At 43.9% G+C, this 24,236-nt stretch overlaps 2 protein-coding genes across 2 annotated transcripts; both read right to left on the minus strand.

Moving 5' to 3' along the window:
- Positions 1–5,588: 5,588 nt before the first annotated feature.
- LOC119657465 (integumentary mucin C.1-like) lies at positions 5,589–6,339 on the minus strand. Its single transcript, XM_038064382.1, has 2 exons — positions 6,296–6,339; positions 5,589–6,162 (listed from the first exon to the last, which is right to left on the minus strand). Exons 1-2 carry the CDS (start codon positions 6,300–6,302, stop codon positions 5,681–5,683), a joined length of 489 nt encoding a protein of 162 aa, XP_037920310.1. The 5' UTR covers positions 6,303–6,339; the 3' UTR covers positions 5,589–5,680.
- A 9,513-nt stretch (positions 6,340–15,852) lies between these two features.
- Positions 15,853–16,718, minus strand: LOC119657817 (mucin-2-like). Its single transcript, XM_038064931.1, has 2 exons — positions 16,641–16,718; positions 15,853–16,528 (listed from the first exon to the last, which is right to left on the minus strand). Exons 1-2 carry the CDS (start codon positions 16,645–16,647, stop codon positions 15,927–15,929), a joined length of 609 nt encoding a protein of 202 aa, XP_037920859.1. The 5' UTR covers positions 16,648–16,718; the 3' UTR covers positions 15,853–15,926.
- Positions 16,719–24,236: the final 7,518 nt, after the last annotated feature.

Genomic DNA, 24,236 nt, shown 5'->3' on the forward strand with positions numbered 1-24,236 from the left:
AAATTTGAATTACAGTTCCTAATTAGTCGCAGTGAATAGCGCTAGAATTAGAATTGGGTACAAAATTGAAGACGGTCCAGGTAATGTATGTTGTGGTGTCTATTGTGGAGTTACTGTCGATACAGAAACACTTCCGCATGGGAACTAGCGATTAAATTATTTGAAATAATTAAGACTTTTCTTTTCACTAGTAATATTTATTAACCAAAAATTAGCTGAAAGTACTCCTTATTATTATTATTCTGTTAAGGGAAAGTCGCACCGCGTCCTTGCAGAACCATTACGCCCTTTTTACTGGTTATAGTGTACCTATCTCAAGCAGGCCTACAACCGTTAGGAACTCTAGTATGTTCCCTACTTCCAGATCTTTCAGCTTTGCATCTGTTATTAAATGTTCTCCCAGATGCCTCGACCTACTTTGCACAAGTGCCGGACACTGCCCCAGGACGTGTATTGAGGGTTCGTCATCCTCCCCACAAAACCTGCAGGCAGTGTCCGTAGATATCCCTAGCTTCCCTATGATTCGGAGGTTCTTTTTGGTGAGGTTTAAGCAATACTTTGTGCGTATGGGTCCGTATCCCCCAATAAGAACGTTGGACTGCCCCATCCCTGGTAGGCCCGTCCAGTATAGTTCCCTCAATTGTTCCTCTTCATTTCTTAGATTCATAGCCATGAAACCGTTTCCAATTCCACAGAAAGGTTCTGGCCCGTGTAAAGGCGTCCCTGCTCCCTTCTTGGCTAATTCATCCGCTGCTTCGTTGCCTTTCAACCCAGCATGGCCTGGAACCCAAATTATCCAGACCTTGTTGGACGAGCCGAGTGCATTCAGTCTCTCAAGGCGTTCCCATACCAGTTTAGAGTTCACCTGGTTGGACTGAAGTGCCTTGATCGCTGCTTGGCTATCGGTGAGAATAGCTATGCTCTGCCCCTTATAGTTCCTTTGCAGACTAAAGGAGGCACATTTGTCTATGGAGTATATTTCCACCTGGAATATGCTAGTGTACCTGCCCATTGGCTCAAAGTAAATTTTCCTTGGACCAATGACACCGGCACCCGCTCCCTTTGCTGTGAGGGATCCGCCAGTGTACCAAGTAATCAGTTGCTGGTTTAAGTCGTATGTCGCAGCTCTCCCAGTTTGCCTTGTTAGTCCAACGTGTTTCAAACTTCTTATTGAAGTGAAACCTCGTTGTCATGTTATTTCCTGGTATCAGTAATTCGGGATACCGCCTACAAAGAATACCAATCTTCCTTCGATTTAGGCAGCTCTCCGCTTCACTCATACTACCGGCCAACCTGAATATTGCCCTCCTTGCCTGCATCTGTATGTGCAGATGGAGAGAGGTTAATCCCAGAAGGACCTCCAGGTTTGCAGTTGGGAATGTCCTCATTGCCCCACTGATACACACGCAAGCCAGCCTTTGGAGCTCATGTAATTCCCTGGCATGTGTGCTGAGTAGGTTCTTTCTGCCCAGATTACCGCTCCATAGGTAATTATTGGCCCTACTATTGCAGTATATATACAAAGTAATTTTTTCCTGCTATGAATCTGCAAGTCATCAGAGCCCTCATGGCTTTCCGACAAGTGCTTCCCATATGTGTCTTCCAGAGTAATTTTTGGTCTAGCATAATTCCCAAATATTTGACGTTTCTCGTTTCACCTCCATATCATGTAATGTCTTTCAGGTGATCAAGCTTACGCCTCCTAGTGAATGGTACTATGGTGGTTTTGGCTGGGTTGATCCGCAGTCGTCCGCGTAAAGCTGGACTTGTATTCCAGTATTTGTTAGCACGTCTAGGAGTTCGTCCACTACCATACTCCGCATCAGCGGTGATAGTACCCCACCCTGTGGACAGCCTTGAGTGGTATTCATGACAATAGAATTTGTACCTATCAGTACTTCTATTTGCCTGCTTTCTAGCATTTTGCTCATCCAGAATGCCAGGGTGTTTCCTACTCCTTTGCGGCTCAGGGCATCTCGGGTTGTTCTTCCCATAATGTTAATATCGTCAGTATAGGCCAGTAGTTGGGTAGACTTGAATAGGATGATGCCTCTTGCATTGACACCGGAATCGTGAATTATTTTCTCCGGGGCCATGTTAAAGACGATACATGACATCCTCTTGTCTCAGAACGTTGTTGATGTCGAATGGTCTCGAGATTGATCTTTGTGCTTTTATCTGGTATCGCCCATTCGTCAGGATCAACCTAGTCAGTCTTATCAATTTCGTCGTAATACCGAATTCTCTCATGGCCGTGTACAGTTTTACCCTGGCTATGCTACCATAGGCGGCTTTAAAGTCGATGAAGAGATGGTGCAACTGATGTTCATATTCGAACAGTTTTCCATCGCTTGCCGCAGAAAGAAAATCTGATCTCTTGCTGATTTTTCCTGGAGCGAAGCTTCTTTGGTATGGGCCAATGATGTCCTGGGCATACGGGGCTGTCCGGCCTAACAAGATAACGGAGAATATTTTATAGATAGTACTCAGCAACGTGATATCTCTATAATTGCTGCACTGCGGGATATGCCCCTTTTTATGTTTGAGACAGATAATGCCTCGTTGCCACTCATCAAGCATTGCTTCACTGTCCCACACCTTGAGCATTAGTTGATGAACCCGTGCAGTTGGTCGCCTCCATATTTAGCCAATTCGGCTGTAATTTCATCGGCTCCTGGCGACTCATGGTTTTTTAGCAGGTGGATTGCACGGGCTGTTTCTTCTTTATCTGGTGGTGGCAGTTTTTGTCCGTTTCCCTTTTTGTCGCGGTAGGATGAGCATCGAGATATGTAGGGCTTCATTCTGCTGACTAGTTGGTTGTTGTTGTGAACATAATTTATTGATTCTTCATCTCCAGAACTTCTGTTAGCTTAGCCTTTATAGGTGTTACGGAGGGCCGTGTTGTAAATGGCTTCAGTATGCACTCTCACCTGATTGTCAGAGGGGATTGTAGGCCAACGAGGTAGTGATCCGAGTCTATATTGACCCCCCTATATGTTCTGACATTAATCAAGGATGAGAGGTGGTGGCGTTTGATCAACACCTGGTCAATTTGTTTGAAAGTGATCCGTCTGGAAAGCCCCATGTATGCTTGTGAACCGCTTTCCGCGCAAAGCAGATACTTCCAACAACCATTTCGGGCTACCTGCTAACTGAATCATCCGCAGTCCGTTATCATTGGTATCACTATGTAAGCTATGGGAGCCAACGTATCGACAGAATACGGGCTCCTTACATAATTAACTGTTAAAAAGTACGATTTTGATATCATACTTGGGACAGGTTTCGAGGGTCCGCTCAACTGCCTCGTAGAAAGTATCTTCTCCGACTCCGCAGTCTCCTCTGTAAGGGCGTGAACGTTTATGAGGCTTATATTTGTAAATTTGGCTCGCAAGCGCAGAATGCATAGCCGTTCGCTTTATTATCAAAACCGATAATAGCAGGTTTCATTTTTTGGCTAACTAAGAAACCTACTCCGAGTACATGATTTACTAGATGGCCGCTTTAATATATGATGTCTTGGCTCTTCTCCAGGCAACCGGACCATATCCAATGCATCTTTCGCAACGCTATTAAATCAGCCTTATCGTGGGGTAGGGTATCGGCTAGCTGCTGAACAGCATTCGGTCTGCACATATGCGCAAATCATTATTCCGTTTTCGTTGCCGGTTTTATCGTTTTAAAGACCATAATGCCTGAGGCTCTTTCTGTGACTTCGCAATATCGATTTGGCGTGTTGGGTTGTCAGCCCTACCGAACCCCACCACCTGGAGGACCGGTTGGTAAAATTTGTCCCGTTTTTAAGCGCGGGAGACTCGCCTTCATCCTTCTCCGTCTGCAGCTTTTCGTTAAGAAGGAGTTCGCAGTGGTCACCAAGTGGAGGTGGAGATAGGGTTTGGTAGTAGAGCTGTTGGAGTTGATTCAGCAGGCGTTTCCCAGGTTTTATGCTCCATCCTGGGTACCAATCCACGTTTCGCCCTGGGACCTATACTACGCTTCGACTACCCTGTTTACTGACCTCGGATGAGTTAAAATGTACCTCTCGCAGAGGTTTTTTTTCCGTATTTAGGTCTCTACTGCGGAACATAATCTATGATGAAGTGATTGGTCTTTACGCCGCAGCGATGTTAATTGGTTTTGCAGACGAACTTCACGAAAGTGAAACCATTCATACAATCGAAGCATAGTTACAAACAGCTAGCGACTGATAAGACAGAGGCTGTAATGAAAACCCTGAATTTTCTAGTCAATGAACCAAGTAGGGGGGCCAATATGACTCCGAACTTGCGAAAAACTACTGGGAAAAAACAGGGAAGGAGATGGCAACAAGGGTGGGATAATTTCAGCCGCTGCACTCACATTGATCCTGTGTATTGAGAATTACCACCTTATACAATTCCTTACAGGATGAGGTGGATAGAGAAAGTACTTGCGAGTGGATGGGCCCCCGAACTGTCTCGAATACACCGGTACACTCGAGAGCTCCCTGTCTGAGATTCCCAGATTAAAGAGGGAGGTTAAACGACGCCTTCAATGTAGATATCATCCCGTGGAGGAGATGCCGAGGTTCAAAGCAAAAGAGAGCGCAGTATAGGCAACAATAATAGCGATACATGGAAAGCTCAAGGAACTGGATCGAACCCGCAAAGCGCAATGAACAAGTAATTTGATCATCCTAGTGTATACCAGAGCTCTCTCCGCTAAGTAGCCCTTCACGGTGGACTTGCGGGGATATTGACAGGAAAGTAGGGTGCTTTTAGTGGATAAGAATCCCACACAATGCAGGCGTAGCAGCGTCTTTTTAAGATTTCTACTTCCATCTATTAACAAGAAGTCTGCGAAACCCTATTCTAACATACGGTCCTTCTTAACAGGTCCTGAGTAAGAAGTATAGAAGCAAGGTTAATAGAGTTCAAATCATGCATGTGTGCAAATGATAATGGGGTTCTGCAGTTCTACCTGGTGGAACGTCTCAATATACACTTAATGGAGCTCCAAGTGTGATCGATACCCAAGTGGCCATTAAAGTATTGTATTCAGTGTAGATGTCTTGCTAACTGGTGGTGCAGTGCAGGGATGCGCTCAGTAATCTGAGCTGACACGCTTACAGTCACCCTCCTGAGACCTGAGTGGATAAACGGTAAACGTCGGTGGTCGACTATCAGAAATGAAACCTACCATACTACTTAACACCGCTGACTACAGATGGCAATGTTCACCACTTGCGCTGATTCGATGAGGGTTTGGTCTTCCTATAATAAGACCCAATCGTAAAAGCTTCTGGGATTAAATCAAATGGCGCATATTAGGTTGTACTGGGGTCTTCTCTACCGATAACTCAAAAACCGAGCAAGGTTCTGAAGCAACAATATATTAACTAACAAAGGACTTCTGTTAGTGCGACATTTGAAAAATGAACTACTCCAGTTTGCGTGCTCAGAGGTTACTCTATCTCCCACCTTATGGATGCCCCACCCCTCACCTTTGTAATGTTGGGTTCTTGCCAAAGAGTTGTGCATAGCCAAGAGAAGGATAACCTGATCTGAAGTTCCAGACTGGTCTAAGGAGAAAAGAATAAAGATATCCCGTTCACACTGATAAATTTCACCTTTACTTAGATTCATGGAAAAGCCATTCCAGGAGGTACCTATTTATCATTATTTTTTCTGCAACCAAAGGCTTATGTGCTAGGGGGTGTTGGCGGTTCTGTTGCAGCATTGGTAGCAGCAGAGGAAGATGTTGAATCCGCTCCACTTGCAGAGGTAGGAGGTTCAGTAGGAGGAATCGGAACTTTAGTTGTAGTGGTGGTTTCAGTGGTAGTCGTCGTTGTAGGAGGAGGTGTTGTGGTAGTTGTAGTGGTAGATGTTGTAGTAGAAGTCGTTGTGCTAGAAGTTGTTGTGGTAGAAGGGGCTGTGGGGGTTGTTGTTGTGGAAGTGGTTGTTGTAGTATCCTCTTCGGACGAACCTGGAGGAACTCCATCCACGCATCCATCGCCATCGAAGTATGTATCTTCAGGACATTTCAGTTGAACTGCCACTCCTGGAGCCAAACATTGATAATAGTACAATGGATCTGTGGTAGCCCACACTTCTCCCGCTGCACAGGTGGCGACATTAACTGCTCCGCTTTGCGCGAAACAAATAATAAGTGCAAGTAGGATCGCTAACGAAAAATGGCAAAACAACATGAGATTGTAGGTCAAAACTTAAATTGATGGAGTCATCCTAAATGGATTTCAAAATACAAAGGACTCAAAAATACTTTCAAAAATAAAAATGCTAATTACGTTCATTACCTTCCATGATACAGAAAAAATGGCAACTGATTCACGGAGTTGGGAATGCAATATTTATAGCGCCATAAACTCCGCTATAGAAAGGTGTCTAATTACGCCGTTAACACTGATTACATGGTATTTGATAAGTGTTCAACATGGATGTTATCGCGCCTAAAAAAAAATATTTGACGACAAACGTTATACTGAGCGAATGAAATTTGGTTGACTTTCTTGCAGTTACGAGACAACTAGTTTTACATATTGTTTGCATGTAATTGTCCTAATACGCAGTTCTAGCGGCGAAGACGAGCTGAATATCATTTTTAGGATACCAGACATAACGACGATTTCAGTTCATTTAGGGAAGATAAGATTGTTTTTGTGTTTAATATACGAAAAAGGCTGGATTGCATGGTTACTATTTTCTGTTGCAAAAGATATTTCGGTAAAAGTTGAATTTTCAACACCATCTCCGAAGGGGGGAGGGAGGTACCCCTTCTTCAAACCCTGTGAAAACTCGTGCCGATCACGCTGCCCCCTTGAAAAATTAATGGCTCCTCACAGTTTTAAACCCTTCTTCGTGAGACACGGTTAGGAGGATATGTAGAAGAGAGAGAAAGGTCCCTCATTTCTAACCCCTTTAAAAACATGCTTTTTTGTCGCCCCGAAAAGGAGATATTTCCATATAATTAATAAGCATATAATAATAATCGTTGGCGCAACAATCCATGTTGGATCAGGGCCTTGAAGTGTGTTAGAGCACTTCATTCAAGACCGTAACGGTACACTAGGAGGCAATGTGGTCAGCATTGCGCTCGACCGAGATTATTACCCTGATTTGACTCAGGTACTCATTCACAGCTGAGTCGACTGGTATCCGACGCCAAATCACGATACAAATCCCACTGCCACCAGCGAGATTTGAACCGCGACCTTCCGTACGACAGCCTTGCGCTCTAACCACTCTGCTATCCGGACAACAATAAGCATATGAGTAAGGTAATAATCGCATTGTTCCAAGGGAGTTACAGCTGCCTTCTTACTCCTATACTCCTCCGCATTGCTACGATGATTACCATACCAGTATGGTTATCAGTGATACGAAAATAACCCCTTTTCATGGCACCGTGACTTTTAAGCGAGTGGTGCCCGCTATTAGCTTTTTGCAGTAATAGAAAGACAGGACCTTTTTCTTTCTCCTATATATTCTCTTTACCCTCTCCCTTTCTGGAGATGATATCAAAATAACCCTCATTTGCCACAACTTTTTAAAGGGAATCACCGCCTGACCGCCGTGACTATCTCGATCATCGTTTCTTCTGCCTCAGATCATGATTGAGGCGCGCCCCCTGAGATTCCCTCCCTTTATTGACATCCTCAGGCCATTATTTCAGAAGATGTCCCTATTAAAGGTTTTGCGGGATCAAGGAGGAAGATAGAGGTAGGAAATCCTCAAATCAGTCAAAATTATTTTAAAAAATTCATTGTATATTGTATAATATATACAGAAAAAAAAGACAAATATAAAAAAATAGAAGAAAAATTGAAAATAATAATATATACTAATGAAAAGAAACCAAATGAAATCAAAGAAATAGAAAAGACGCTTCAGGTATGAAAGTTTTCGTGTATTTCTTTTATAAAGAGATTTGGGTGTGCATTTGTCCCATTAGCATGTAGCACGTAAAATATGCATATATTATGTGAAAATAGACACTTTCAAGTGATATTGGGATTCATAGTCTTGAATTTGCAGAGGAGCGACACATTTGACCTAGTATAACTTTGTTAGTAATAGTGAGATTTTCACCAAATTTGGCAGGATCATGCTCCATACTGTAGCCTACATTGCGATTTTGCGATTCTAGGGTGAACTTAAGGGGGGTTTTCTTGTCAATTACTAAAAATTATAGTAATATACTATTATTAACTTTATTGGAACAGGTGTCGATATGGAGGGTATTTCGGAGCCTAGGCACCATATAGTGGCAACCCTTTGATTTTTTCCAGATTTTTCGGTTTGGTAGTTCCTGAGAATGGGTTCGTTAAAAAAATTTCCACTTTCAACCCCCCGCACTCCCCACCTTTTCAACAAATGTCAAAACTAAGACCGGCTTCAAAAAGTACTAACCGAGACTTTTAATTTGATACCCCACATAACTACATTTGATGAAAAAAAATGTTCACCCCCCTTTTGCATGTATCTGGACCCCCCCTTAAATTCATTGTAAAAGGACGTTCAGAGTTCCCACCTTTCTACCAAATTTGGTGTCAGTCGCTAAAACCGTCTCCGAGAAAAATGCTTGTGACGGACAGACAGACCAAGCGGAGAAAGTGCACTTCCATGAAGATCAAAGTTGGAACGCAAAAAATTTATTCCAAGCCTGCACTTAAGTACTTAGGTGTAATGATTGACTAGAGGTTGAATTTCAGATTGCATGTGGAGGGTGCAGCAACCAAGGCATATAACATCGGAGCGCTGGTTGCGAGAATGCTACCAAATATAGGTGGCCCAAGGCCGAGCCGTCGACTCCTTATTTCAAGGGTGGTCAGTTCGATCCTACTGTATGCGGTCCCAGTATGGGCAGATGCACTGGAAAATATAATAAATAAGAAAAAGATTGGAGCTGCGTATCGCATAAGTGTACTCCGAACATGTTGCGCTTACAGAACAATTTCTAATGAAGCAGCTTGCGTGATAGTAGGAATGATCCCGGTTGAGATTCTGGCGAAAGAAATACAACAGTTCGCACGAACTGAAACTGTCGCGGAATGGCAAGGGACGAGTCAGAAAAAGGCCGTTGGACTCACAAAATCATATGGGATATCTGGAAATAGATCGAGCGACCTCAGGGCGAAGTAGGTTTCGACCTAACTCAATTCTTGAGCGGACACGGAGACTATCGAGCATATCTGTATCGATTTGGGCGTGATGATTCGCCATATTGCCCACAGTGTGCAAACATTCCAGAGGACGCAGAACACGTCTTTTTTCATTGCCCCAGATTTGTGGCCCAAAGGGCTACATTAGAAGCTACAACCGGGGAGCACTTTACACCCGAAAATATCATGGAGCTTATGGTGAAAACCAAGAGGATATGGACCGAAGTTGAAAAAGTGAATACAGCCACCGGAAAGAAGCTTAGGCAGGAGGAAGTCATCCGAAAGAATGAACGCGAGAGGAACACGAATGTTCACATGAGCGCAGAATAAATTCTGATCCAGCCCCGCGACGTAATACCAAATGGGAGTCCCGCGGGGAGAGTGGAAGGAGAAGGAGGTGGTTTTAGCGGGTAAAAGTCCCAAATAACCATGTTGCAGGAGCCTGCGGTAGCTTTTGAAGCTTTTCACCTTCCATCGGAAAAAAAAAACAGGCAGAGAGACAGACAGACGATAAACCGATTTTAATAAGGTTTTGTGTTTAGATATGATGATGCTGATGCTGTTAGCGGCTAAAAAAAAAATTTTAAACATTACAAGGTGAACGCGAACGATAACAGCATTGGTGGTGAACCAATCACTTCAAGTCCTTCCAGGTTTACGTGGCACGCCCGCTGGGGTAACAACTCCATCGGCGCCTTTTTACCCTCCTGTCTCCGTCGATGCCGGAAAAAGAACCTCTTCCAGAGTCCAGACAGGGGCTGCTCCTTACCGCCAGATGCATCGCTTTCTTCCAAGGCAAGAACGATCTCCTTCTTCTCCACCCGCCAGTCCAGCTGTTTTTTCGTCTCAATCCAAACTTCTGCTCTTGTCACCCGCCAGTCCAGCTGTTCCCTAAGAAAACCGCTCCCCACGCCGCCTTGAACTCTGTTGAGTTCATATTGCAGCAACAAGCGCGTGCGCCTACGGATGCTGCAAATCCCTCTTTCGAGATTAATTCGCCCGGTAATTAAGGAGATTGCACATTATGAAATGCATTATTTGAGCAAATTAATTCAAAAAGAGACAAATGAGATTCCGCTCCCGTCGTAAAGCCGCGGTCACTACAAACTCCCTGCGGAGATAGGATTCGAAATTAAATCCTAACGTTTTGACAGGAAAGGAACCCCATGGAGGAACCATGGCGTTTTAAGAAGGAGCGACCGTCGCAATTTTTTAACGGGATTAGAAAGGGGGAGAAAGGCTCTTTCTTCAACATATCCTTCCCACCCTCTTCCCCTCACGTGGCAAGGTTGAAAATTTAAACCATAATTTTTAAAGGGTTTGAAGAGGGAGTTCTTCCCCTCCTTCTTAGTAGATGTATTATATGTACACTTAGAGTTGAATCGAAACACACATTTCACCTTTAATTATTCGTATGAGATGTAGTCGAAAAAATTATAATAGATAAGCCCTTACCTGTTGAAATTGGAATTACAGTACCTAATCAGTCGTAGTGAATAACGCTAAAATTAGAACTGGGTACAAGCCCGTAGAACACGATTCACATAAAGTATGTTGTGAAGTATATTGTAGAGTAGCTGCCGATAAAAACAAAAGTAAAAACGAAATTTTTGTCTAAATACTCACAGCTTGGGAGGGACTCATTCTCTTTGTAAATGATGGGTATTCAGTACTCAGTTTAGATTTAAATTGCGCCCCGTCATCTTGTGATAAGAGTGACAAATAAAAAGCTAAAGACGAACTTATCTCCTGTAAACCAAAGTTAATTAGATGCGAAATTGACTTCGAAATTCAGAAACACACCTGCAGTGGAATCAGTGTATGTATCTAAATATAATCTCGTGGTGTTTCTAGTGATTAAATTTTTTTGATATAATTAGGACTTGCCTTTTCTTTTCGCCAGTAATATTTATTAACTTTGCAAATTCCTATATTTCGGGAACCACTTGTTCCCTTCATGAGTGCTACAAGACCTGCAAATACCGATATTTCGGGAACCACTTGTTCTCTTTACCAGTGCTACAAGACTTGAAAGGAGGAAAGGGATGAGGCTCTATAGACTGAATGGCAATGCATGAGCCAAGCGTCATGCCGATAATATCTACTCTTAATTTCATGCATCTTAAACCTCCCTGAGATAGTAACTTTCCTGTCAAGGATTAATAATTCGCTGAAAGTACTCTCTGCTTATTGCTAAAGGCGACTAAAGGAGAAATTTGTGTGGCAGCAACCTGCAAATTTCGAAATATGTCCCGTAGCATAAAATGTTATTCACTCTTCGGATAAGGGCGGGCTTATCCATTGTGATAATCGCTATTGTACGCGGACAAGAATAAGTATTCGGAAAGTACGGTCCTTGATAACGGCATGGATAGCCTCCAGAATTCAAACTTTTTTCAATGAGAGGAGAGTTGCACCGCTAAGAACTGCCATTCTAGAGCTAAACAGGGCTAAATTATCAAACTCTGAACAGCAGAACGACACTGCACTATTATACTCCACAAAGCCTGACGGAAGTAAACGTGAATCCGCCTTTATTAACTCCGGTTGAAAATAAGGAGCATTTCGATAGTGCAGTGCTATGTAGCAACCAGGATTTCTGATATAGAGAACGAAGCTTTCTGACTGAAGGGAATGCAGATGAGGTGGCATAGTAACCTTAATGCCAAAGTGTGCTCTGTCAACACTTTGTTTCGGACATGTGCTGGGGAAACACAGCAATGGTAACCACAACTATAATAGCGAGAAATTTGAAAAACCTTCATCGGCACGCCATTGCAAGGGCATCGTTCGTAAGCAAAGCCTGCCTCAAGGTTAACTGGATTGACTCAACTTGAACCGCAAAAAAGGATATCATGCAAAGCAGAAATGAAACAAACACCAAGTTGACAATGGCGACAATAAAAGAAGTACAGGGTTGACTGCGCTTATTGACCTCCAAACTGATATATAGGTTGGGAGTATGGTGCGAATATAATAATAATAATCGGGGATCGGGGCCTTGAAGTGTGTTAGAAAACTTCATTTAAGACCGTAACGGTACACTACAGGAATACAGTACATTATAGGAGGCAATATGGTCAACATTGTGCTCGCCCGAGATTATTACCCTGATTTGACCCATGTACTCATTCACAGCTGAGACGATGTCCAACGACGAATCACGACACATGTCACGAAATGTTGGTATGAGAATACCTGTAAGACGGCGAAAGTGGTGCTGTTATTGTTTCCTAGGTATACAAATTATTGGATGCCTTGGATGCTCTGTCCATTAATGTGGATAGGGAGAATGCGATGACCCGTCAGATAACCTTGGTTTTCGTGACGATATCTTCAGTCCAACACTACCTGTATCTCTTGCTAGATACAAAACCATTTAGCGATGGTCCATAACCCAGTCAGAGGGCAGACTTAAGAAAGCCTCCTCTGAACGGCATGTAATTGCCTTCCTTCTCCACTATATCTTTTCTGTTGGGGCGTAGCACTTCACAATTGTGATTCTCTTTAAACTGGACTGAAATCTTACAGTCAGAAATCTGTCAGAAAATGGCTCTCAGGTCAAAAGAATGCGCCTTTCTGTAAACGTCAAAGACACCGATACCGGATTCGCATCTGCTACCACTCGCCTTCTCAAAGTACAAAAGCACATTGCTCTTATGCCCCAATTAGTTAAGACTAAAAACAAAATTAAAAAGAGATTCATCTCATTTGCTCATTTCTGAGTTACTCCAAAGTGTATGCTCGGCATTAGCACCGCAGCCAATTAACAGGTCGGCGGTTTTAGTCTCTGTAGTTCTTCCAGCAAAGCCGGCAGGTGGTAAGCCATATAAACTGATAGGATGTACAAAGCCTTCTGCTACCTATGACCTCGGAATGCCTGAACCTAGCTCAGAGCACAGAAAGACATGCAAGCACCTTCTAGAAAAACACAGGTACTGTAGAATATAGTTTACATTTTACTTTGGGTCAAGCGTCAGTCTGCCATTAACGGGGTTACTATCCACCTGCGGTACCAGTATTTGGCCACTTATGTTTTTTTTCGTCTCATTTATTGATGGCCCTCCACATTTTTGGCAATCATGCGCAGAATATAGACCTACACTTTCTCCCCTCATGAAAACTAGCGTCCTTTCCTACATTTGTTCCACTTGGAATCCCCAACGTTTCGGATTAGATTGACTGCACCTGGTATTCACTATGTGCATTTCGACTACAGAGGTTTTTAAGCTCCAAGCCGGCAGTAGTCTTTCCATTTCACTATCGGAGCCCCAGCTCTCACTGATTTAGCACAAGTGTGCTCAAGCTGGTGCCGACAGTATCGTGATCAACAGCCGCTGTCTTTTCTTTAAAGAACTGGTACTGGGCATCACGTCCTCTGCGTGTTTTTCTTTTTTTTATCTTTTATAGAGTAGAATCTATGGTTCCGCCAAGCTAACTGGGTGACCAAAGTAAAGGCCCAAAGGCGCTCAGGATATCTGGAATCCGAATAGTCAGACAAACTTCTCCTTTACTATTTAAGCTTCAGCAGATGGTGGTTTGGGGACCTTACGGCATACCCCCACGTTGCAAGGAGGATAGCCCTGCCCAGCTGTTGTTGTAGTTTATCTGTCCGCCAATTCGACTGGCCCATAAATTGTGACCATCAGCCAATTGAATCCTCTCCGACTAGAAGAGCCTTCTCTCAGCGCGCGTCAGCATGTTCTTGATCTGTGAGAAGATACTTCCCAGTAGCCACTACAAGAAAGTACTGTTGATATTCAAATGAAGCTAACTCTGCTTGGCTTATTTTGCCCTATTACTAGCGTAGGTGTGGAAAATGACGTCCTCATATTCCTGATTCGCTACAGCACATGATTCAGATATACAGATAAGATGTCTATTCTAAACGTAGTTTGAACTTTAGGTTAATTCGATTGTAACAACAATATTGTATGAATTACATTTTTATAAGCTAATATTTCAGTAAGCGTTAATTTAGAGCGATCATCTTCGTCCTAAAAGACTGTGACGATACGCAGGGCATTCTTTCAAACGGCTGCACCTCAGCTGCGATGCATTTCCAACTAGACCTTTTTATCACTGACTGACTTTATAGAGGCACGTAGCTAGTACCAAGAGTTCTTAAACAAAAATTCCTGATGCATAAAACGGCTACGACTTCGAATTCAACCTAGTCCAATTGCTTCTTGACTCATTTTTCAAACAGTTGCCACTCATCCAGTGCATTCCGCCTTTCCTGATGAATGACCACCTCTCTTGGTCTCTCTTCCTTGGACTTATAAATGGTCTTGTATTCCTTGGCAAGTGGGTTGACAAAAGTCATCCCCGCGATCATCATTACAGCCTGCTCTGAGAGATAGGCAGACATATGCTGGACGATTCACCTGCTCAACACTTGTGCACGGCATTTACAATACACGTCCTTGCTTAAAACAACTGCCAATACCTCCCCGCCATAGAGCGAAATAGAGTAGGAGAAGTTGATCCCAACTGGAGCTATAGCCACCAACGTTTGCCATTAGTCGTTTTAAGTCGCAAACTTCTACTGTAGCTTTAATTTGCTGCTTTAACTTCTTGTCGAGCCTCCACCTATGGTATCTAACCACTAGCTTTGATATTATAATTATTTCGCTGATCACCCCATGATGAAAAGTAGGGATTCTCCTTTTAGTTCAGGTGAGTAGTTTAGCTTTTATTTCAGCGAAAGGCAGAAACTATGAGCGTTCAATATGCCAGGTAGGTTTTGCGGTTGTTACAACAAGTTTCGACCAACCGCGACTCTTTTGCCATGTTGAATCTTAACGTACTTTCATAGGAAGCTTTCCAGGTATTCATGCCTAGAATAAATCTCTATCCAAATCTCGATGTGATCTTCGCCCTCTCTAATTCCACCACCCTTTTGTATAGCCGGAACCGATCTCTCAAATGATCGCTCAATCCAAGAAAGGATAACCCTCTCCAGGATACGCAAGGAATAATGGCTGTACAATGCGATCCATCTGTTTGGAACAGAGTTTCCGCATAACCTGGTTTTTTGTACCCAGATAATAACCAAGTCCCCATGGGTCCTTAGCAACTTCATCGAATAGCAGCAACACGTTTTCGTTTTGTTTATTACGCTGCGGAAACTCATTTTAGCTGATCTGTACTCTGCTGCCCTGGACACACCTCACCCCTGGCTGTTTGAACGGAACGCCAAACAGCGGGGTTTATGGGTCCCTTCTGCAGTTCCAGAATTTTCACCGCTCACCAATCCTCAGAAAATATGTCAGGGTTGGGTGTCCACTGGAGTATACAAGTCGCACAGACGCCGATATCAGATTCATATCTGAATATAAGTCACAGTTCCCCCTCTCCACCCAGAAAGCTTCAACGAATTTTAAAATGTTCACTCGCTTCATTTTCCATGCGCAGGGTACTAGTCTGGAGTATCCCCCAAGATAGTGTGATATATTGATGGTCGACTGCCGAGAAGTCTGCCAGAACTCGCCACCCCTCCACCGATAGTACCAGCGATTCCGACACAAAGATTATATGGAGAATGCTTTCCACCGAGCCTGGGTGCCAGAGCATTGACATGGAGCTGGTGCTCAAAAAATGTGAGACCTGTTTATGGCGCTATTTCCAGGATCTATTTCTTTCTGGAGTCTGGGTGGGGTCTACCCCAGTAAAGATTCAAAAGTCAAACCGACACTATTAGACTATAATTTATTCAACGTTCATTATATTTTAAGTATTCGTTATTGCCGCAGCATGTAGAGCCTTATGCACCAGGCGGAGGTGTTGGTGGTTGTGTTGCAGGAGTAGGAGCACCAGATGCAGATGTCGTATCAGATCCGGAGCCTCCATTTCCAGGAGTAGGAGGTTGAGTAGCAGGAGTCGGTGCACCACCACTTGATGAAGAACTGGTTGAAGATTCAGTTGATATTTCAGATTCAGTTGAACTTTCAGTCGAAGGTTCAGTTGAAGATTCAGTTGAAGACTCAGTTGGACTATCAGTAGACACCGTCGAGGATTCAGTTTCATTCGTGCTCTCAGTGCTGGTTGGTTTCTCTGTAGGGACTGTTACCGTAGAGTTGGTTTCGGTCGGCGTTGTCGGAGAAGAAGCTGTTGTATTAGATGGTGTTGTGGTAGAAGTTGGAGTAGAAGGCGAATTGGTACTTGGAGGGACTCCTGCAATACATGATCCTTCAGTGTCGTCGAAATATTGCCCTGGAGGGCATTTCAGCTGAACTGCCACCCCTGGGGCCAAACACTGATAATAGTATAACGGATTGGAAGTAGCCCCCTGGTCTCCTGGAGAACAATTCGCCACATCAAACGCCCTGCATCGGGCCAAGCAAATAATAAGCGTAACTAAAATCACTAAGAAAAGATAATAAATTAGAGTCCTAGAAAAGGTAAAACTATAAAAATAAAAAATAAAGAGCATAAACTTTAATAGGATCTTCTGGAAATATTTAAAAACTATGATTACCTTTCATGGTTCAGATAAAACTTTGATTGATTCTTGGAACTGAGAAAGCAATATTTATAGTGTGGCATTCCCACTATCAACAAATGCCTAAATAAGGTTGTTAACGTCTAGACATGATAGTTGATAAGTGTAAAACAAGCTTTACAATACATTCAACCACCAATTCTGTGTCAAGGAAATTAAATTTTGATAACTTTTGAGTAACTTTTAGGAAATTGATTTTGCAAATTGCCTGGATATACAAACTATCTAGAAGTTGTATGGATCCTAAATAAGATTCTTTGCGGTGATAAACTGCAAAAACTATTCCATACCAAACATCATTATTACCGGACGACGCAGTACATACTTTTAGAATCATTTCAGGTATTTATCCATAATGAAGATCTGAAAAGTAAAAAATCAGCCAAGTCAAGATGAATTCACATAACTGCACGAATAAGGGCAATGAAATATGGGTGACCAAAAGTCAGATGCAGCCCATGCTGAATCTGTTCCTGCGTTAACGTCCACCATGGCCGCGCCCAATGGCCATGTGGTTTCAAGGAATCTGAGGTTATTGGTGGGCTAAACTACCCTGAAGAAACAGTATTTACTATTCAGCGCTGAGTACCTCCTCTCAAAGTTGGAGGTTGAAAATTCAATCCGAATATCCCTCGCTTGATAACGGGCGACTAAAAGAGATAGGGATGGTGGGGGGCGAAAACGAGGGTTGAAATCCAGGATGGAAGACACAACCTGCGAAGCGTTTGCTAAACCAACACCAAATTTACCACCAAACTTTGCCTCCTACCACTCTCAATGAAAAACTTCAGACGGAGGAGGATGAAGGCGAGTCTGGCGGTACTAAAAACGAAACAAACAAGCAAACGACGGACCCGGCAACGAAAACGGACTTTTCCTCATGTAACTGCGCTCTCCCTACAGAATGGGAACTACTAAGCAGCGTCCTGGTACCCTGTTCCAATATAAAACTAACATTACTGCGTTACAAGAGATTTGCTGGGCAGGGACCCATCTTCTGGGGGAAAGCCGCTACACCAGATATTGCGACCATCTAGTAAACCATGTGCTCGAAGTGGGTATCCTAGTCAACCCAAAGAAGCCAGCTATTATCGTATTTGAAAATGCAAAATACGAGCGATGGAACGACACCCTCTGTGCTAGCGAAGGATATTTGGAAATACAAGCCTCATTAACGTTCGCATCGCTAAAGAAGATACTGCAGGGTCGGCAAATGATATCTTCTACAATGAAGTGGAACAAACCTTCGAAGTCTATCCTAGGTGTGATATCAAATTCAGATTTCAACAGTCAAGTAGGCACGAAACCTCTTTTCAGGCGATACGTCGGTTCCCATAGTTTACATGAAAATACCTATGACAATGGACTACGGATTATTCAGATAGCCTTGTAACTTGAAATGCTCCTTCAAAGTAACTAGTTTGCACGGAAAATGATCCACAAGAAAATGTTGACCGGACGGACCTACTTTCAACCGGACTGACTGCGTGTCAATCGAACACCACCACCTCTCAGCCTTGATGGAATATCAGAAGGGCTCGGATTAGTATCCCGTTGACATGGTGCTCCGAGTTCGAATAGCAACACTACTTCGACTCCCATGTGATGATCAGGCAAGAGAAAACAATGAACCCATCCGCAACAAAGCTCTCCTTAATACCTATGAGGGAAAAATGGATGCCGCAATAACGGCAGCTAATACGGGTCATGGACATGAAGTGTCGACAAATGATCTTTTCAACCATATGGCCCCAGTCGCAAGCTAACAACGCAAGGAAAGGATGCTGCTTATTGGGCAGTTCAGCAATCTCGAAGAACGCGGGCACACGCAGGGAATTACCGTGAACTTTGTCGAGCGGAGAAGCGAATTCATGCATATGCAGAAAAAGGAAGTCTGAGAGAACCAACAATTTCGCTGAAATGTGTTTCAATTGCCTCGAGGACTTCCTAAGGCACTTGCACTCCTCCTCCACTCCTCTCCGCCATGTGCTCCTGGGACCGCCAACTCATCGGCCATTTTGGCAGAGTTGGTTCTACAGCAATAAGGTGCCCGCCCTATTTACCGACGTTGTTCATCGTTTAAAATTGTGAAATTTTTAAAACTTTTACTATCAAAAAACTAATCATATTCCGATTAGTTGCCAGTATGTGCGCACACAACTCGACAATGGAATCAAGGATCATCAGAATGCTCGTTTTTTCCAACTCGAATGGAAATTCCAACGATATAAGCCCGACATTCTGGGCCTAAGCAAAGTAAGTTGATGCGATTCTGAAGAGTACTCCTCTCCCTCTTACCACACTAATGGCACGGCAATGTGTTTTGTTCTCTACAATGCTAAGTGGCGAATCCGATGTCGGGTTGTTTCGGACGGCTACTGCAAGGCGCACTTTTTTGCACCTGGGGGCTGATTTCTAACTGTCTTCTGATTGCAAGACTCCGGGTTAAGAAGCACCATAATTGTGCACTGCTATGTACCAACGGAGACTCTTTCTACGAACAATTACATGCAGTTCAAGGAAGGCTTCTAAAGGTGATATTGTGATGCCAAGATGGGCTCTGACTACACCTTGCTTGGACATGTGATATGGAAGCATGTATTTGCAAGCGTAACGATAATGGTGGGCAGTTTGTGGATTCCTGCAGCTTGCATAGCACAAAGCCTGGCATAAAGCCAGTTGAGTGTCAAATTACCGACACTGAACCAGGATCCATTCGCATAATATATCGAGGAAGCGTGCTGTCCAAACTGAATGTCATCGAACCCATTAACAGCGCTAGATTCGCTTTCGTTGCCTGTATAAAATTTGGAAAGGCAGTTTTCTGAATACTAAGTTGAGTCTGTTCTGTGCTAATGTCCTTTCTGTGTTGCTATACGAGAGTAACAGATGGAAAGTGTCCATTACCGCTAATAAAAAGCTCCAAATCTTCGTGAACACCTTCCTGCGTTGTATCAGTACTAACTCAAATGAAGAACTTGGTCGGCGCACAAGCCAGTCATGCATATGCGATGTTATTGGAAGACGAAGGTAGCAGTGGATAGGTCACACATTGCGGAGGGGCGAAAATTGCATTTTTAATTATGCATACAGTGGAGCCCACTCTTCCAAGATAGCCAGCAAGTGGGTCGCCCCAGGGGCACTGGACGCAAAACAGTAGAGAAGGGATCCAGGTTTCTTGAGAAGTCGAGAGGGGAACTGAAGCGTAGTTCAAATAACCACTGGCAATGGCGCGTAAGTGTGGTTGACGCACTATACCCCACCACGCGGTAAATGGCAATGATATACCTTCAGTGTCTCTCTTTTCAAATCCAAGGCAGCCAAAATGTGACGAGTTGGTAGCCACATTAGCATATAATTCTGGGTCATGTGACATTCGTTGGAGTCCCATCTCTTGTGGCTGAAATGGGAAGCCACCATTAGATATGGATTGCTTCCTCAAATATTGGTGAAATCACATCCACTATCAATGCATTCAGTCGGAGTAAAGCCGCTTGGTGTGACAATCTCCCCGTAGAACAATTCGTCACATTTGCTCGCCTCTACCGCCACAAAGACAACAGATAAAATTTTCCTGAAACGCATCAAAAAACACATCGAAAAGGGTCAGATGGTTTGCGCAATACATCTTTCTGAGCTGATCAAATCAACGCCCTTCGGATTACCACGAAATTTTAAGAACAGCAATAACTACTGTGATCAAGCGACGGCCAAAAGACCATCAGAGTTGGCGGAGTCGGCCTGAAGAGGAGAGTTCTACCAAAAAAAACCTAAAAAGTTGTTCGTAAAGGTCTGCCCGCTAATACTGACGCTATATTGAAGCGTCCCATCAACACGTCCTTGCCCGCCTCAGTCTTAGCTAGGCTCAGAAATGTTGCGGGTTCTTTTTGGACACTCCAGTCCTTTACACGTCATATACCGAGGCTTCATGTGATCTTAAATGTGTGAAACCTGACAAACATCTGTATATCGCGTGAATCCGTCAATACCGGCTCAACCGCGCGCGTCGGTCTCGGGACCCAAGTGCCGCAATCGAAGGTGAATATCCAGAGCGGAGCATATCTTCAGCCGATGCTTCTCTCACCTCAGATCTTGATGAGAGGCGCCCATTGAGATTCCCATCTTTTCTTAGTATCCTCAGCTCATTCAAATATAGGATTATCAAAGAATTGGAGAACGTCTTGAATACCTGACTTAGAAGGATCATTGTGCAATTCCCATCGATATGGAAGTAATATGCTTATAAGGCGGAATGATCAAACGAAACTGGCCCATCAGCTGACATGTTACGCGATAAAATAGTTAACAGCTCTTTCTGTTTTTTGAATGTCGAAAGCACTTTCAACAACGCATCATTTGCAGAAGAATGTCGTGATCCCCTCCGACTCCTCTGTTACGAAAACATCACCTGATGGTCCGCTGCCTTCACATCGAACATATCGCTTCCGCATCTTCTCGCAAGTGTGGAGAACTTCAGCTCCCCGAAGTTCAAGGGCATTCGGTTACCGTCGTCCGACGGTAGGCAAACTACCTTGTTTATCAAATAGTACACGCGAATTTGTAATTCACAACCTCTTGAGAGAATTACCAAGTGCTCGAAAATGGGTCTACTTTCCTCTGCCGATATGATATTAATCATCATCATCATCATCGTCAACGGCGCAACAATTGATATCCGGTTTAGGCCTGCCTTAATAAGGAACTCCAGACATCCCGGTTTGGCGCCGAGGTCCACCAATTCGATATCCCTAAAAGCTATCTGGCGTCCTAGCCTACGGCATCGCTCCATCTCACACAATGTCTGCTTCGTCTCCTTTTTTACCATAGATATTGCCCTTATAGACTTTTCGGGGTGGATTATCCTCATCATGTCCAGCCCAAGATCTCGTACCGTCTGCTCGATCTGGATGAAGACAGTTCGTACGTCTCGGGTCGTTCTTCCCATGATGTCCTCATCGTTAGCATAGCTCAGAGTTGGGTGGACTTGAAGAGGATGGTGTCTCATTTACATTTACGCGTTTACATCTGCACTGCGAATCACTTTCACCAGAGCCTTTCCCTAAACCGTTGTTGATATTGAATGGTCTCGAGAGTGATCCTGTCGCTTTTATCTGGCCTCGCACATTGGTCAGGGTCAGCCTAGCCAGTCTTATAAATTTCGTTGGGATACCGAGTTCTTTCATTGTCGTAAACCTACCCTAGCTATGGTATAATAGGCGACCTTAAAGTCGATAAAAAGATGGTACAACTGATGTCCATATTCCAACAGTTTTCTCATCGCTTGCCGCCGAGCGAAAACCCGATCTATTGCTGATTTGCCTAGATATGGGCCAATGATGTAGTGAGGGTATAGGTCTATCCGACCTAGCAAGATAGAGGAGAATATCTTATAGATGGTACTGAGGAACGTGGTAGCTCCATAATTGCTGCACTGCGTGCTATCCCCCTTTTTATGTATTGCACTGATAACGCCTCGTTGCCAGTCGTCAGGCAGTGATTCGCTGCTCCACACCTTGTGCATTAATTGATAAACCGCTTGGTATAGTTGGTCACCTCCATACTTAACGAGTTCGGCTATTATTCCATCTCGGCTCCTAACGACTTATGAGTTTTAATTCAATGGATTGCACGGACGCTTCTTCTATGCTTGGTGGTGGCAGCATTTACCCGTGGTCTATAGTAGGCGGGACCTCCAACTTGTTGAGCAGTTCATTAAAGTGCTCAACCCATCGCTCTAGCATGTCCATTCGGTCGGAAGTCAGATTTTCCCCTTCGCTTCCACAGGATGAACATCGAGGTGTCTCGGCAGGATGAGCATCGAGGTGTATAAGGCTTTATTTGCTGACTTATTCCGCGTCTGGTGGGGTTGTTGGAGTAGGGAGTGGGGAGTTCACAGATCTGTTGGTTCTCCCAGGCTTCGTTTTTCCGTTTGCAAAGTCGCTTCTCTACGCGGTCCGTCGCTAGCTTACCTTCATCGTCGAACCAATTTTTCCGAATTTTTTTGCCACGGGGACCAAGTATTTTTGTGGCGTGTCAATGATAACGTTCTTCAGTTGTGAAGATCATTTGTTAAAGCTTCATCTCCAGGATCTCGGTTTATTTCGGTTATTGCGGTAACCATTTCCCCTTATAGTTGTTACAGAGGGCTGTGGTGTGGATGGCTTCAGTGTTAACTATCACCTGATGTTAGAGGGACTTCTAGGCGGTGTTGTTATTCAAGCTCGGAGCACCGTGCCAAAGAGATCCGAGTCTATATTGGCCCGCTAGATATTGTGACATTCACGAAGGTAAAGAGGTGGTGGCGCTCGATCAACTCGGTCAATTTGGTTGAAAGTGATCCCGTCTGGAGAGGGCCACGTTTGCTTTTGGACCGCTTTCCGCGCAAACCACACAACCACTCCTGCAACTCTGTTAAATCAGCCCTATATTGAGACTCGGTATCGGCTAGCGGCTGGGAAGCTTCTTCGCAGAGGGAGCGCATGTTCCATGAGAAAATGCTCAAATCGCTATTCCGTTTTCGTTGCCGGGTTCGTCGTTGTGTTGTCAGTCCAGTCCGAGGCTTCTTCTGTTGTTGTTTCCCATGTAAGGTTATCAGTTTTTAGGCGCGGGGGACTCGCGTTCATCCTTCTCCGTCTGCAATTTTTCGTTAAGGAAGAGTTCCCAGCGGTCATCTCGTGGAGACGGAGATAGGGTTTGGTAGTAAAATTGTTGCTGTTGGTTTACCAGACATTTTCCAGGTTTTATGCACCATCGTGAGTACCAATCCACGTATCGTTCTGGGACCTATACTACCCGTTGATCACCTATATCATATGATATTAATCAATAAGGGTAAGTACATATGAAGACACTTTATGTGAAAAAGTTCAGTGGAGATGTTCCGATATCTCAGTGGTTAGAGGGCTGGACTGTCGTATCGGAATGCCGGGGCTCTAATCTCACTGCTGTCAGAGCGGTTTTGTATGGTGGCTGGTATCTGATACCAGTCGACTCAACTGAGAATGAGTACCGGAGTCAAATCAGGGTAATAATCTCAAACGAGTATAATTCGGAACATATTGCCTCCTACAAGGTACTTTAACCCTATAGTCAACCGGCAGCGTTTTGAATGAAGTGCTTTAACATCCTTCAACGCCAACGCCAATGATTATTATTAACCACTGGTACCGGCCGGCGATATGAGTAAGGCAGAGAACTGTTTAAGCTTGTTTTATGCGGTATCGCAAATTACTGACATCAAACCGAGGCATGACAACATTGCCATTTCGATAAGATGAATGGATGTAGTGATAGGGTGGACTGTTAGGGCAAGGCAGTGGTCTACGGCCAAAACTATCAACTGATTACCTAGTCCACTGACAGGGCCCTCACAGCAAAAGAATCTGGTGCAGGGGACATTGGTTTAAAAAAAAACGTCCTTTGAACCAGTCGCACTTGCTTTAACCTTTAAGGAAACTTCATGGGGGTACAACAGTTATTATAACACGCAGTGCTGCCTCCCTCGATACCATTTGATACAATCCCTCTGCAGCCAAAAGCAAGTTTCGTCAAAGAGCACTTCCTTGCCCAACA

Source organism: Hermetia illucens, chromosome 5 (assembly GCF_905115235.1).
Source record: "Hermetia illucens chromosome 5, iHerIll2.2.curated.20191125, whole genome shotgun sequence".
NCBI lineage: Eukaryota > Metazoa > Arthropoda > Insecta > Diptera > Stratiomyidae > Hermetia > Hermetia illucens.